Genomic DNA, 14,950 nt, shown 5'->3' with positions numbered 1-14,950 from the left:
CTGCCATTCCATACTTTTACAGCTTATCAATTACAAAGCAAAGATTCGATATTTGAAGGCTACTCGCCTTCCATCTATATACAGTTCCTTCTCCTGAAATTAGTTTTGAACTCTAATATTGCACTTTCAGACCTCTCCCTGATTTGAATTCATGCCTGTTGCAGCTTGGGTCTTTTCCCTATGATCTCATTGACGTCTGTCTCTTTGTTTCCGCCTGCTTCCCTGGCCTTGTTGATGGCTTTTTCATTTTGGTTCTCATGGGTGTTAACCAAAGCGCTAAACAATGTTTACTTTAAACTGTATCGATGATAGTTGATCGAAAGTGATAATGAAAATAATGGAAAATGAAATATTTGCGCAGAGGCAAGTTCATTTCTTAAGTTGAGGGTAAAACATCTTGCTAAGACAGAGCAGAGAGAAGATTGACAATTACCTAACAGCTCAGTCCTAATTTTCTTAAACATCTGATGCCATTGCAAAATGGAGAAATGTTACACTTATCAGAACTAATTTGCTTGCCTTGCTAAGCACAAAATTTATCCAAGGAACTACAGAGATTCAATTACGATGATATTAAAAGTTAATTTCTGTAGTGTATTCAACTTCGACAACTGAAATGAATGCAAACTAGCTAGCATGTAAATTTCAAACTTTTTTTGTAGGTATCAGAATTTTATTTTCTTCTGATAGCTTTAACTTAAAGATTCTTATAATTTTACCAAAAAAATGGTATTTAATTATATGGATTGCATATCAGTGGCTCCAATTCTTCATCACTTTACATGTCGGACAGCTTGTGCTTTGTCACTTAAAAAAAAGCTAATTCTCTGTTATCTGGTCTTTTACAGTGGTGTTATCAAGGCGAATGTGTACCTTTTGGTACTTGGCCTCAGAGTGTAGATGGGGACTGGGGACCCTGGTCCATATGGGGAGAATGCAGTAGGACATGTGGGGGAGGAGTCTCCTCATCTCTGAGGCACTGTGACAGTCCAGCGTAAGTAACTAAAGTAAGCCAGAGCAAAAAGACATACTTGAAAACAGCAGTAACTTTGTTTCATATATATGCTATAAAGTGAATTATTAGCATACAATAGAATAAGATTATATAAAAATTCTATAATTCTAAAATAACACCTGTAATTTATATTATTTATCCCGTGACTGGTCACAAACATTGGTTAAATTGTATACATTGGATAACATGTTAATTGTCAGTATTCCTATCAGTGAAGCAGCTTGCAAGATATATTTATGTATTTTTCAGTAGCCCTTACCAAAATGGTGGGAGATCCAATCACCATCAAATATATTCATTATAAAATATCTCTGTATATATGTGTGGGAAACCTATAGTTTAACTGAATAGGTGACTCCTGTCTTTTTGAAAATTGCCATTTAAATAAAAATATTGACCTGTAGGCAAGAGCCAGTTATGCCTGTGTTAAAGATTGACCCTTTCATAACACATGTGTTGACTTGACACCAACCAAATTATCTTGGTGAAGAGATGGAAGTGGTTTTGAGGCTTGACTTCATTTGCATTGCATTTTCAATCAAATGCACCATCCAATGCTGGTCAACTGAATAATTCTGCCCACTATTGTCAGGGAGTTTTAACAGGGCTTGACTATTTAACATTAACTTAGATCATTGTTTGATCAGTATCACAACATCATTTACCTACTTTTGCTACAAATTTTAAGGTACACTAACTTTTAAAAAATTACACTGCTCAGAAAAGTTCAGTTAACCCAATATACACAGTTCTAGATTTCACTATCTTCCAATTGTTCTTCCATACACGGAACCTAGTTGTTACATTACAAGTATGCCTCTTATTCTGTATTCTCTCACCTGTGGACATAGGTTTCTATGTCTATCCTAATAAATCCATTTATGATTTGCATCATTCTTAAACTCAAGGATGCAAGCCACATTGCCCTAATTTAAACTTTAAATCTTGATACCATTCTAATGAATATTCAGCCTGAGGTAACTGGGGAAAGAGTATCAGGACAATAGAACTCCATAAGGAATGTTATAAATCTACCCCCCCCTCCCCATGGTTTTGCCAGCTTACCCAGCATATTCTGCCTGTTCTATCAGCCATGAGCTGATCAGAGGGTGCACCACCCACAGTTACAAGTCAAATGTCAAGATATTACCACCTTAAATAATGAGATTCTCTCAGCTAGACCTCTCCTATGGTAGACACTTTCAAAATGTATTTTCAATATTGTTGAAATTAACTGGATGAAGGATAAAGTTACAGCTACCAATGCTACTTTGAAATGGTTACTCCCCATTAACACCATTTGCAACAAATTAAAGTCTCCTCAATGAGCCATGACAAGAATAAAGCTCTGCTGTCAAATCTTTCAAATTCGAAGGAAATAAATCTTTCCTTTTTTTTTGTTTTCCTTTATAAATATAAAACATCTGATCTAAAATAATGTTTCTTATTAGTGATTGTATTACAGAGAGAAATTGTATTTTCAGATTTAGAGAACAAAATCACAAAATCTAATGGAACATATCCAAAGATCTTGGCAGAAAAAGCATTAATGATGACGAGAAAAATTATGAGGGTAATCTGTTTGTGTTCTACCTTCCCAAACTTGGAGAAATGATAAGAATGGCATTGGCATGCATGATTATGGCAAATATTTATGAAAATTCACTCTTTATATTTTAAGGTGGTGTTTGGGAAATTTCAGTTTTTTAGCAGTAATCCCAAGCTAACCCAAGTAAATACAGGGCAGATATATTAAAATTCTTGCCTGGGAAAAATTTGACTCTAGTTAAAGATAAAATCTTTAAATGGCTTGATAAAGTAAAACAATTTTAAGGTAGATTGTTCTTACCAAATTAGAACTTTTTGAGGAAAAGATTTATCTGGTGGAAGGCAGTGGATGTGGTATACTTGAAGTTTCTATTGGAGAAGAAGGAGGAGTACAAAAGTAAGAAAGATTCACAGACTGGTAGATAGGGTGAACTTTAAATTTTGCCTTTGTTCCTGACAGGAACATTCAAACTCTGTACTCTCAAAATTTCTCCTTTGAAGGTCCTCCATTTACCTTACACATCCTTGCTGGAAAGCAAACCTATCCCAATCCACACATTTTAGGTCCTTTATTATTTCCTCATATTGGCCTTTCTCCAATTTAGTATTTCAACCTGAGGCCCAGACCAATCCTTCTCCATAATTAACTTCAAGCAAATGGGATTATGATCACTGGACCCAAAATGTTCCCCTATACATACCTCTATCACCTGTCCTGTCTCGTTCCCCAATATAAGATCCAGTATTGCACTCTTTCTATTTGGTATCTAAATATATATATATTGATTTATAAAACTTTCCTGAACACATTTAACAAATTTCAATCATCCAGCACTTTTACAATATGAGAGTCCTAGTCAATATATGGAAAGTTAAAATCTCCTACTATCACAATTGTATGTTTCCTGCAACTGTCTGCTATTTCACTACAGATTTGCTCCTCCAATTCTCACTATTTGACGGTCATAACTTTTCCGTTCCTCACGTCTACCCATATAGCCTCAGAAGATGAGCCCTCTGTTCTGTCCTGCCTGAGCACAGCTGTGATATTTTCCCTGACGAGTAATACCACTCCTCACCCTTTCAATCCCCCCCTCCCCCGTTCTATCATGGCTTAAGCAACGGAAGCTCAGAAAATTGAGCTGCCAGTCCTGCTCCTCCTGCAACCAAGTTTCACTGATGGCCACAATGTCATAATTCTATGTGCCAATCCATGGTCTAAGCTGGTCTTCCTTTCCTACAATACTCCTTGCATTGAAATTGATGCACCTGAGAACATTTCTAGCACATTCAACCCGTTGACTTCCATCAGTGCATGCAATTTTAACAGCATATTTTTGTCCTCCACTCCTCTATCTGCTCTGGCACTCTGGTTCCACTCCCCCTTCAAATCTGGTTTAAACCCCCCAGAGCAGCACTAGCAAACCTGTCTGCAAGGATATTAATTCCCTTCCAGTTCAGATGCAAACCATCCCGTCAGAATATGTCTCATCTTCCCTGGAAGAGAGCCCAATGATCCAGAAACCTGAATCATCCCTCCTACACCATGTCTTCAGCCACATGTTAAGCTGTATTATTCTTCTATTTCAAACCTCACCAGCACGTGGCACAGGTAGCAATCCTGAGATCACTAATCTGGAGATCCTTTCCTTCAACCTAGAGCCTAACTCCCTGAACTCTCCTTGCAGGACCTCCTCACCCTTCCTACCCACATCATTGATCCCAACATGCACCATGATATCTGGAGGCTCACCCTCCCTCCTGAGAATGCCTTGAACACGATTTGAGAAACTCAGACCCTGGCACTAGGAAGGCAACATACCATCCAGGATACTTGATCTCCTCTACAGAACCTCTTATCCGTCCCCTTAACCATGGAATCCCCTGTCACTACAGCTTGCCTCTTCCCTACCCTCCCCTTCTTAGCCATAGTACTAGATTCTGTGCCAGAGACTTGATTGCCATGGCGTGTGCCTGGTAGGTCATCCATCTCAACAGTATCCAAAATGGTATACTTTTTATTGAGGGGAATGCCCACAGGGGTGCCCTGCACTGGCTACCTGTTCCCTTTCCCTCTTTTTACTGTCACCCATCTACTCTCCTCCTGCCTCCCCCTGCAACTCCTGTTATTCACACCCTCTGTCTCCTGAATGCTAAGGACCCTTAGGGATGAACTCCAGAAGGAGCTTACAATTACAAGCCCTAACACCATGCCCAATACAAGAACAGGTGTGTACGGGAACATGGCCCCCTGTTTCTGAGTCTGGGGGGCTTTGTGTGTCTGTGACAACCTGCCTATGAGTATTGGAGGGTATGTGGGATCATGCCTGCATCTGAGTTTGTGGTGGTGTTAACTGGGTGATGGGCCAGCTTGTATATATAAATTTGTGGGCCAGAGGTGGTACGATGCAGATGTGTCTACCTGTGTCTCTGTAGAGTGGAAGCCAAATAATTTTGAGGTGTTAAAACACAATGCTGCGGAAACTCAGCAGATCCAACTGTGTGCCTTATGCACCAAAGATAAAGATACATACAGTAACCAATGTTTCTGGCTTAAACCCTTCATCAGGATATGAAAATAATGTAGGCAGGGGAAGAGCACTACCACAAAGGTAGGAGGGCACATCAGCAAGCAGAGGGAGAGGGATGTTTCTGTGAATGAAGAGGGAAGGGGATGTGGAGAGCTACAGAAAAGAAGAAGGAATGAGAAGGGGGGAAGAGCAGAGAGTAGGTTAGCAGAAACTGGAGAAGTTGATGTTAATGCCATCTGGTTGGAGAGTGCCCAGATGGAAAATTAAGTGTTGCTCCTCCAATTTATGGGTAGTCTTGTTGGGACAAGACATGAGCCCATGGACAGACATGTCAGCATAGGAATTGGGCGCGGAACTGAAGTGATTGGCCACTGTGAAAAGACCTCTTTCACTGATGATGACAGAACAAAGGTGTTTAGCGAAACGATCTCCCAATCTGCGTCCAGTCTCTCCTATGTAGAGAGGGTCACATCAGGAGCACCAGTGCAGTCGATCACTCCTGTGGCTTCACATGAAACATTGCTTCACCTGAAAATACTGCCTTCGGCCCCAAACGGTGGAAAAGGAGATGTGGACACAAGTGTGGCCTGGGTATTAAGTCTAAAGTCAGCATATTTAAGGTGTTCTGTGAAATGAACGTTGTCACTGTGATGTATCTTATGAAGTCGTATGCTCCTTTAGACCTCCCTCCATGTTGTGGAGTGTATTACTCCTTGTACAAAACTCTTGCCTGCTTCACTTGGTAGAGTTACTGGAAGCCCTCCTGTTTTTTTCTGGCACAAAGGACCTCCCTCCACCATGAGCCTCATTCATTAGGATCTCTTGATTTTTATCAAACAGCAGTTATTCTCTCTCCCTCCTCCTCTTACCTCCCCCCCCCCCCACTCTTTTTCTCTCTCATCTCTCCTCCCTCCCTTTTTTACTCTGGTATTCCAGATGAAAATTTGCACATATACTTTTGGTTGATTGATGTTCAGTTTTACAAGATTTGTAATAAAAATTTGAAATGGTTCTTCTGCAAAAGTAATTTTTACTCAGTAATATTCAGTTAATATTTCCAAGTTCCTTCCAATTAAGAACATTTTACTTTTGTAGACGAGGTGGGTAAAAAATGGCATATTTTTCCAGGTTTTCTTAAAATGATTGCTTGTGTAATTGTAGTCTAAGGTCATTTTAAGCTTTTATTTGTTGACTTTTTAATCCCACATAAGAAAATAGAGTACCATTTTGCTAATCATTGCTTTTAAAATTGTAAAATAGGCCTTCTGGTGGAGGAAGGTACTGCCTTGGAGAAAGAAAACGTTATCGCTCATGTAACACTGATGTAAGTAGAACCTTCAACATTCACACACCATTGTTATGGATAAACACGAGAATCTTTATTTGTACATTTATTCAGTCCTTCAGAGGAAACAACTAAGTTAAATACAGAATACTCTCATTTATCATAATCTGCATTAGAACAATAATGTAATAGTTTCTGAAACTTTTGATGCACCTGGCGATAACCCATATAGAACTTTTAAATTCTGGCTGATCTGACATATATTTTGTGTTTGTTTCAGATTTCCTGAATTCTTTGTTTCTCATTTTGAATTTGGAATTCCATGTTCAATTTGAATTTCATTTTTTATCTTGTGTGTGGAATGTTTAGGCAAGTTGTTCTCTTCATTTTTCTTTCCACTCACATACCACCTTAGACAATCCCTTATTAACCATCCTCTGGATGGGATTATTTAAGGTGGTATGTGAGTGGGAAAAAAATGTTGAGAACCACTGGTTTATACTGTGACCTTGAAATGCTTAAGGAGCATTAAACCAGTGGTATGGTGGGGAAGAAGGCCAGAAGCCTTTCCACAGTCTAGGGAATGTGTGCAATAAATGAACAAGTAGGCCATTATTTTTTCTAGTTTTGCCATTGTGGAGTTTAGTGAGGGATCAGGATCTGGTAGTAGATCATATTGGGGATCACATAATGCTGGAATAGGGCAGAGGATCTAACATTGAGAGTCAGGACTCAGTATTCATTAGTGTGAGTCCTGATGGTATACAAAAAGAACAAGTGGAAAATAAATAAAACCTTAAGGGTATCCACTTGTAGATGGTCCAAACTCCAGACTCCATGGTCATTGATAGTTCCCTTTAAGTTGTGTGGAAACTGGTTTTGTCTGTCTTGTGAGAGACTTTTAAAAAAAAAGTTGACCCACATGAATCACAATTGGACTTTTGATTAAATTCTTTTGTATCATTCACTAAAATGTTGTGCTTTGCAGAAGATTGTTCAGTGCAATATTTTTTAGATTTTAGTTTTTTGAATTGTTCCCAAACGAAAGGCCAAACACTAAACATTAGCCAGCTGTGACCTTACATGAGATAGCCTGTTCCTGCACTTCATGATAACTAGTCAATTGTAGATTCCTTCACTGAAATATAATAGAATCCAGAAATGTTTATGACTTTATTCTTGTGAGAAGTAGAAACTAGGCTTTGTACGTGGTTGAAAATAGTTGAAGCATTGAGAAGGCCTGAAAAGCTTTGGAGAGCTTGATTTGAAACTTGTTACTGTGTTTGTCCTTTGTGACTTGGGTCAGATTAATAGACAACAATATGTAATAAAACATGAAAGTCTGCAGAAGCTGTGATTGAAGTAAAAACACATAAATGTTAGAGCAACTCAGCAGGCCTTGCAACGACAATAGGAGGTAAAGATATACTGTATTACCCTGATGTCTTTGCCTGATCCCTTCCTCAGGGTATGAGCAAAAAGCAAGTAGGCGTCTGTATTGAAATGGCAGCGGAAAGGGAAGAATGGGAGGGGGAGGAGTACAGACCAACTGACAAAAGTGTTAATTGGATATGATAAGAGCTCAGGAGAGAGGAAAGGGGAGAGGAGGGGTAGTTTTTGGCTCTGTGAAAGAAGACAGAGAAAAAAGCGAAGAGAGAAACAACAAGAGGAAAGGAGGCATAGGGAAAGATAGGTGGCTAATGGAAACTGGAGAAGTCGTTGTTAATGCCATCCAGCTGGAGGGTGCCCAATTAGAATGTGAAGTATTGTTCCCCCAATTTGCAAGTGGTCTCAGTCTGTCAGTGCATGAGACCATTGGCAGATATGTCAGCAAAGGAATGGGGTGGGGAATTGAAATAGATGGCCACTGGGAGATCCACACTATTAAGTCGGATAGAGCCAAGGTGCTCTACAAAGCAATCTTTCTTTTAGTCTGCATCCAGTCTCTCCAATGTAGAGGAGACCACATTGGGCTCACTGGATACAGTCGATGACCCCTGCAGATTCACAAGTGAAGTTTTGTGTCCTGAGAAGGTGTGTGCGTAAGTGGAGCACATCCTGCGGTCACAGGGGTAGATGCCAAGGGGCCGATTGATGTGAAGAGAGAAGTGAATGAGGGAGTCACAGAGGGAGCTGTCCCTGCGGAAGGTGGAGAGGGGAAGGAAAGGAAGGATGTGCCTGGTGGTGGGATCATGTAGAAGGTGGCAGAAATGGTAGAGTATGAGATGTTGGATGTGGAGACTGGTGGGGTGGAAGGTGAGGACAAAGGGAATCCTGTCCTTGCGTGTGGGGGAAGAAGGGGCCAGGGCAGACATTCAGGTAAGGGAGGATATGCAGGTGATGGCCAAGTTGATGTTGGTAGAGGGGAAGCACATTATTTGAAGGAGGACATCTCTGATGATCTGGTATGGAAGACTTCGTCCTGGGACAACAAGGGGTTACAAAGCGGGTAATAAGAAATGGGAAAAAGGATTATGAAAGCAAATTGGCACAAAATATAAAAACATAAAGCAAAAAATTTTATAAATATATAAAACGGAAGAGGGTGGCCAGAGTTAACATAGGACCCTTGGAGGATGAGAAAGGAAAACTGGTAGCAAAAAATGAGGAAATGGCCGAGGCATTGAACAAATATTTTGTGTCAGTCTTCACGGTGGAAGACACGTCCAGCTTGTCCAAGTGCAAAGTTAAGGATGCGAATATTGGGGAAGGCCTTGATAAAATAGTTGTTACAAAAGAAATAGTGATGGAGAAACTAATGGGACTAAAGCCAGACAAATCACCTGGTCCTGATGATATGCATCCAAGGGTTCTGAAGGAAATGGCAGAAGTTATAGTTGATGGCAGAAGTTATAGTTGATGCATTGGTGGTCATATACCAAAATTCCTTGGATTCTGGGCAGGTCCCGGCAGATTGGAAGACAGCAAATGTCACGCCACTTTTTAAGAAGGGATGTAGGGAGAAGTCTGGAAATTATCGGCCAATTAGCTTGATGTCTGTCGTTGGAAAAATGCTTGAAGCCGTCATTAAAGATAAAATAGTGAAACTTTTGGAATGTAAGGGTTCAATCAGGCAGATGCAGCATGGTTTTAGAAAGGGAAGATCTTGTTTGACAAACTTGTTAGGATTCTTAGAGGATATAATGGGTGCGGTGGATAGAGGGGAACAGGTTGATATTGTATATTTGGATTTCCAGAAAGGTTTTGATAAGGTGCCGCACAAGAGACTTCTCAGTAAGTTACAGGAAAGTGGAGTCTGGGGAAGTACATTGGCATGGGTTGAAAATTGGTTGTCTGACAGGAGGCAGAGAGTCGGGATAAGTGGGAGTTTTTCAGGTTGGCAGAGAGTGGTAAGTGGTGTGCCGCAGGGGTCGATGCTAGGCCCACAACTGTTCATCATTTACATTGATGACTTGGAGGAGGAGACAAAATGTGGTGTAGCCAAGTTTGCGGATGACACCAAATTGAGTGGAAGAGCAAATTGTAATGAGGATGTGAAGAGTCTGCAGAGGGATATAGTTAAGCTGGATGAGTGGACAAAGTTAGTAAGTTTGAGGTTATCCACTTTGGCAAGATAAATAAAAGAGCTGAATGTTATTTAAAGGGTGAAAAACTACAGCATGCTGTTGTGCAGAGGGACTTGGGAGTGCTTGTGCATGAATCGCAAAAAGTTAGGTTGCAGGTGCAGCAGGTTATTAAGATGGCAAATGGAATGTTGGCCTTCATCGCTAGAGGAATTGAATTCAAGAGTAGGGAGGTCATGTTGCAACTGTATAAGGTACTGGTGAGACCACACTTGGAGTACTGTGTCCAGTTCTGGTCTCCATATTTGAGGAAGCATATACTGGCTTTGGAGATGGTCCAGAGGAGGTTTACTAGGTTGATCCCTGGGATGAAGGGGTTGACTTATGATGAAAGATTAAATCGTCTAGGATTGTATTCGCTCGAGTTCAGAAGAATGAGAGGAGATCTTATAGAAACATATAGGATTAAGAAGGGTATGGATAGGATAGATATAGGAAGGTTTTTTGAGCTGGCCGGGGAAACTAAAATGAGAGGTCATAGTCTCAAGATTCGGGGGAGTTGATTTAGGACTGAGATGAGGAAAAATAGTTTTTCCCAGAGAGTAGTGAATGTTTGGAATTCTCTATCCAGGGAAGTGGTTGAGGCTGCTTCATTAAACATATTTAAAATTCAGTTAGATAAATTTTTACATGATAGAGGAATTAGGGGAGATGGGGAGAAGGCAGGTAGGTGGAGTTAGGTCATAAATTAGATCAGCCGTGATCTTATTGAATGGCGGAGCAGGCTCGATGGGCCATTTTTGGCCTACTCCTGTTCCTACTTCCTATGTTCCTATGGGAGCAAATGTGACAGACACAGAGAAATTAAGAGAAAGCAATGGAGATAGGGAAGCAAATTCTAGAAAGTTGCAGTAATAACAGAGCTGTCATGATGGGAAATTTTAAATATCAATTGGTATCTCCCTAGAGCAATGGGTTTAGATGGGGTGGAGTTTGTTAGGTGTGTTCAGGAAGCTTTCTTGACACAATAAATAGATAAGTCGACAAGAGTCTGGACTTGATTTGGTATTGGGAAATGCACCTAGTCAAGTTTCAGATCTCTCAGTGGGAGAACATTTTGGAGATAGTGATCATAATTCTATCTCCTTTACAATAGCATTGGAGGGAGATAGGAGAAATAAGAATTTCTTATTGGAAATTGGGAAGTTGAAATTGGGAACAGATGTTCTCATGGAAATGTACAGAAGAAATGTGGCAAATGTTCAGGGGATATTTGTGTGAAGTTCTTAATTGGTACATTCCAATGAGACAGGGAAGTTATGGTAGGGTACAGGAACCGTGGTGTACAATGGATGTAAAATAATCAAATCAAGAAAAAAAAAGCTTATGAAAGGTTCAGAGAGCTAAGTAATGTTAGAGATCTAGAAGATTATAAGGCTACCAGGAAGGATCTTAAAAAAAGGAAATTATGAGAGTCAGAAGGGGCCATGAGAAGGCTTTGGCGGGCAAGATTAAGGAAAATCCCATGGCATTCTACAAGTATGTGAAGAGCAAGAGGATAAGACCTGAAAGAATATGACTTATCAAGTGTGACAATGTACCTCAGAGTACTTTGGGAGGTGAGAGAGGAGATTGCTGAACTTCTGGTGATGATCTTTATATCATTAATGGGGACAGGAGAGGTACTGGAGGGTTGGGGATATTGTTCCTTTATTCAAAAAAGAGAATAGAGATAGCCCAGGAAATTATAGACCAGTGAGATCTATTTCAGAGGTTGGTAAGTTGATGGAGAAGATCCTGAGAGGCAGGATTTTTGAACATTTGGAGAGGTATAATATGATTAAGAATAGTCAACATGGTTCTGTCAAGGACAGGTTGTGCCTTACGAGCCTGATTGAATTTTTTTGAGGATGTGATTAAACACATTGATGAAGAAAGAGCAGTAGATATAGTGTATATGGATTTCAGCAAGGCATTTGATAAAGTAAGGAGGCAAGGGATCCAAGGGGACATTGCTTTGGATCCGGAACTGGCTTGTCCACAGAAGGCAAAGAGTGGTTATAGATGGGTCATATTCTGTATGGAGGTTGGTGACTAGTGATGTTCCTCAGGGATGTGTTCTGGGACCCTTACTCTTTGTGATTTTTATAAATGACCTGGATGAGGAAGTGGAGAGATGGGCTAGTAAGTTTGCTGATGACACAAAGGTTGGGGGTGTTGTGGAGAATGTGGAAGGCTGTCAGAGGTTACAGCGAGATATTGATAGGATGCAAAATTGGGCTGAGAAGTGGCAGATGGAGTGTTGGTAGGTCAAATATAATGGCAGGATATAGTATTAATGGTAAGTCTATTGACAATGTGGAGGAGCAGAGGGATCTTGGGGTCCGAGTTCTTCGGACGCTCAAAGCAGTTGTGCAGGTTGATTCTGTGGTTAAGAAGGCATTCATTGTATTGTCCTTCATTAATCGTGGAGTGGAATTGAATTTAGGAGCCGAGAGGTAATGTTGCAGCTATATAGGACCCTGCTCAGACCCCACTTGGAGTACTTGCTCAGTTCTGGTCACCTCACTACTGGAAAGATTTGGAAGCTATAGAAAGGATACAGAGGAGATTTACAAAGATTTTTCCTGATTTAGTGAGCATGCCTTATGAAAACAGGTTGAATGAACTCAGCCTTCTCTCCTTGGAGTGGCGGAGGATGAGAGGTGACCTAATAGAGGTGCTTAAGATGATGAGAGGCATAAATCGTGTGGATAGTCAGAAGCTTTTACTCAAGGCTGAAATGGTTGCCACAAGAGGACACGGGTTTAAGGTGCTGGGGAGTAGGTACAGAAGAAATGACAGGGGTGTGTTTTTTTACACAGAGTGGTGTGTGCATGGAGTAGGCTGCTGGCAACAGTAGTGAAGTCAGATACTTTAGGGTCCTTTAAGAGACTTTTGGATAGATACATGGAGCTTAGAAAAGTAAAGGGCTATCAGGAAATTTAGAAATTTCTAAGGTAGGGAATTTCTAAGGTAGGGGCATGTTCGGCACAACTTTGTGGGCCGAAGGGCCTGTATTGTTCTGTAAGTTTTCTATGAGTCCCTATAGGGGACAGAGAGGGAAGAGGTGTAGTCGAGGTAGCTGCAGAAGTTGGTGGGTTTATAGAAAATGTCTGTCAAGAGTTTGTCTCCTGAGATGGATTCAGAGAGATCAAGAATAGGGAGAGTGTTGCCAGAGATGAACCAAGTGAATTTGAGGTCAGGGTGGAAGTTGGCAGCAAAGTGCATGAAGTCAACAAGCTCATCATGGGTACATGAGGCAGCACCAAAGTAGTCATCGATGTAGTGGAGGAAGAGTTGAGGGGCCTTACCTGTGTAGGCTTGTAGCATGGACTGCTCCCTGTAGCCAACAAAAAGGCTGGTGTAACTGAGGCCTATGAGAGTACCCAAGGCAGTTCTTTTGTCTGTGGGTGTGTAGACCTCGTCCTCTCATTCTATTCTTTTCACCCGCCTTTTTAAAATAGGACCCTGGCTGCTTTTTGCACACTATCTTGTGGAAGGCTCAGGTGCAAAACGTCGGTAATATAGCTTTACCTTGTATGGATGCTGCGAGACCTGTTGAATCCCACCAGCTTTTTTGTGTTTTTAGACTACAACATGTACCCAGTCACTAATAAGGTTCACCATTAAACCAACAGCTCTCTCTGGAATCTTCCCTTTCTCCTGAGCTTCTTTTTAATGTTCCTTCAACCCTGTCAAACATATAATTGTCACACTATTATTCAGCCATAATGGATCTGTGGATTAGCAGCTGGTATATGATTTAAATAGAGCAAGGTAATTTTGAGTGTACCTGAAAATGCCCCAGAGTAGTTCAAAATTATATTAAAATGTCTCAGGTAATTTGAGTCTGGAATTTGAAACAACGTTAGGGATGATATTGTTGTGCCAAGTTTAATTTCATCTTCTTGGCAAAAACAGGCAGATATCAGCCAACAACTGAGCAAATGTTACCTTTGAGGGAATACCATTTCATTGGGTTTAATTCTTTTGTGCAATAATTTAAAAGCCATCTCTTCCTGCTATAGTTAAGCAGCAAAACTTAAACAGTTAAAATTAATCAGAAATAGAAACTTACAATTGAACGTGGTCATATAATACCTTTTCTTACAGAGTAATTAGATTAATTATACTGAAAGCACATCACAGAGAAAGATGTGTTATTTAGTGTTACATATTCTTTATAAATATTGAAGGTCACCCATTATAATGGTCTGTTTCTGTTTTATTTTAGTTTTTATATTTAGCTATGACCTTGTGTGGTGGAAGCATTCACATCAGGCAATCATTTTGAGAACATCTTGTTACAGATATATTACAAATGGCCAGAAAGGCAACAGTGTAATGTTTTAAAAAGTACATTAAAAACCAATGGTTTAGTTAGGGTAGTTTAAGAGAAAGTTGGATACTTTGGACACAAACAGCCCCTGGATATTTGGTGAAGACAAGTGTAATGGTTTCAATTACAAATTCAGTTCTCTCATATTCACAATAGAGAAATTATTTTTTTAATCCGAAGAGATTATTTTGAAAATTCAGAGGGATTTTAGCTGTGACTTCAGCCGGAAACCTGCCCATTGTTGGATACACCACGAAGCATTGTTCTACTGTAGGCTGTAGGTGCTATTTGATGTGTGAAGCCGCAGGCTTGTGATGAGAAGGGCTGAGTAACTCTCTACAACAGGAGATGCTGTATCTCCTTGCCTCAGATCAACTCCATTCAGGAAGCAGGAAAAAGGAAGAGCTCATGAGAAGTATATGGTAGCCAGGAAGGAGCATAAGAAAGAACTTAGATGAGCTCAAAGGGGGTACAAGAAGGCCTTGGCATGCAGAATTAAGGAGAAGCTCAAGTCGTTTTATGCGTATGTGAAGACAGAAAGATGTCGAGAATGAAGGTGGGGCCATTAAAGGTTAAGGGAGGCTACATCCACTTGGTGGCAGAGGATGTTGGGAAGGTCCTAAATGAATATTTTGCTTCAGTATTCATAAGACCTTGATCATGGTG

General features: G+C 40.4%; 1 protein-coding gene across 4 annotated transcripts in view; it reads left to right on the top strand.

The window, feature by feature from the left end:
* Positions 1–14,950, top strand: part of adamts6 (ADAM metallopeptidase with thrombospondin type 1 motif, 6) — a 293,482-nt gene that overhangs the window by 207,432 nt on the left and 71,100 nt on the right. For all 4 annotated transcript variants that reach the window (XM_069924504.1, XM_069924503.1, XM_069924506.1 and 1 more), the window contains 2 exons: positions 849–994; positions 6,355–6,418. In XM_069924504.1, the coding sequence (XP_069780605.1) occupies positions 849–994; positions 6,355–6,418 (210 nt within the window). The remainder of the gene's footprint in view (positions 1–848; positions 995–6,354; positions 6,419–14,950) is intronic.

Source organism: Narcine bancroftii, chromosome 3 (assembly GCF_036971445.1).
Source record: "Narcine bancroftii isolate sNarBan1 chromosome 3, sNarBan1.hap1, whole genome shotgun sequence".
Classification (NCBI taxonomy): domain Eukaryota; kingdom Metazoa; phylum Chordata; class Chondrichthyes; order Torpediniformes; family Narcinidae; genus Narcine; species Narcine bancroftii.
This window is presented reverse-complemented; position numbering and strand designations above follow the sequence as displayed.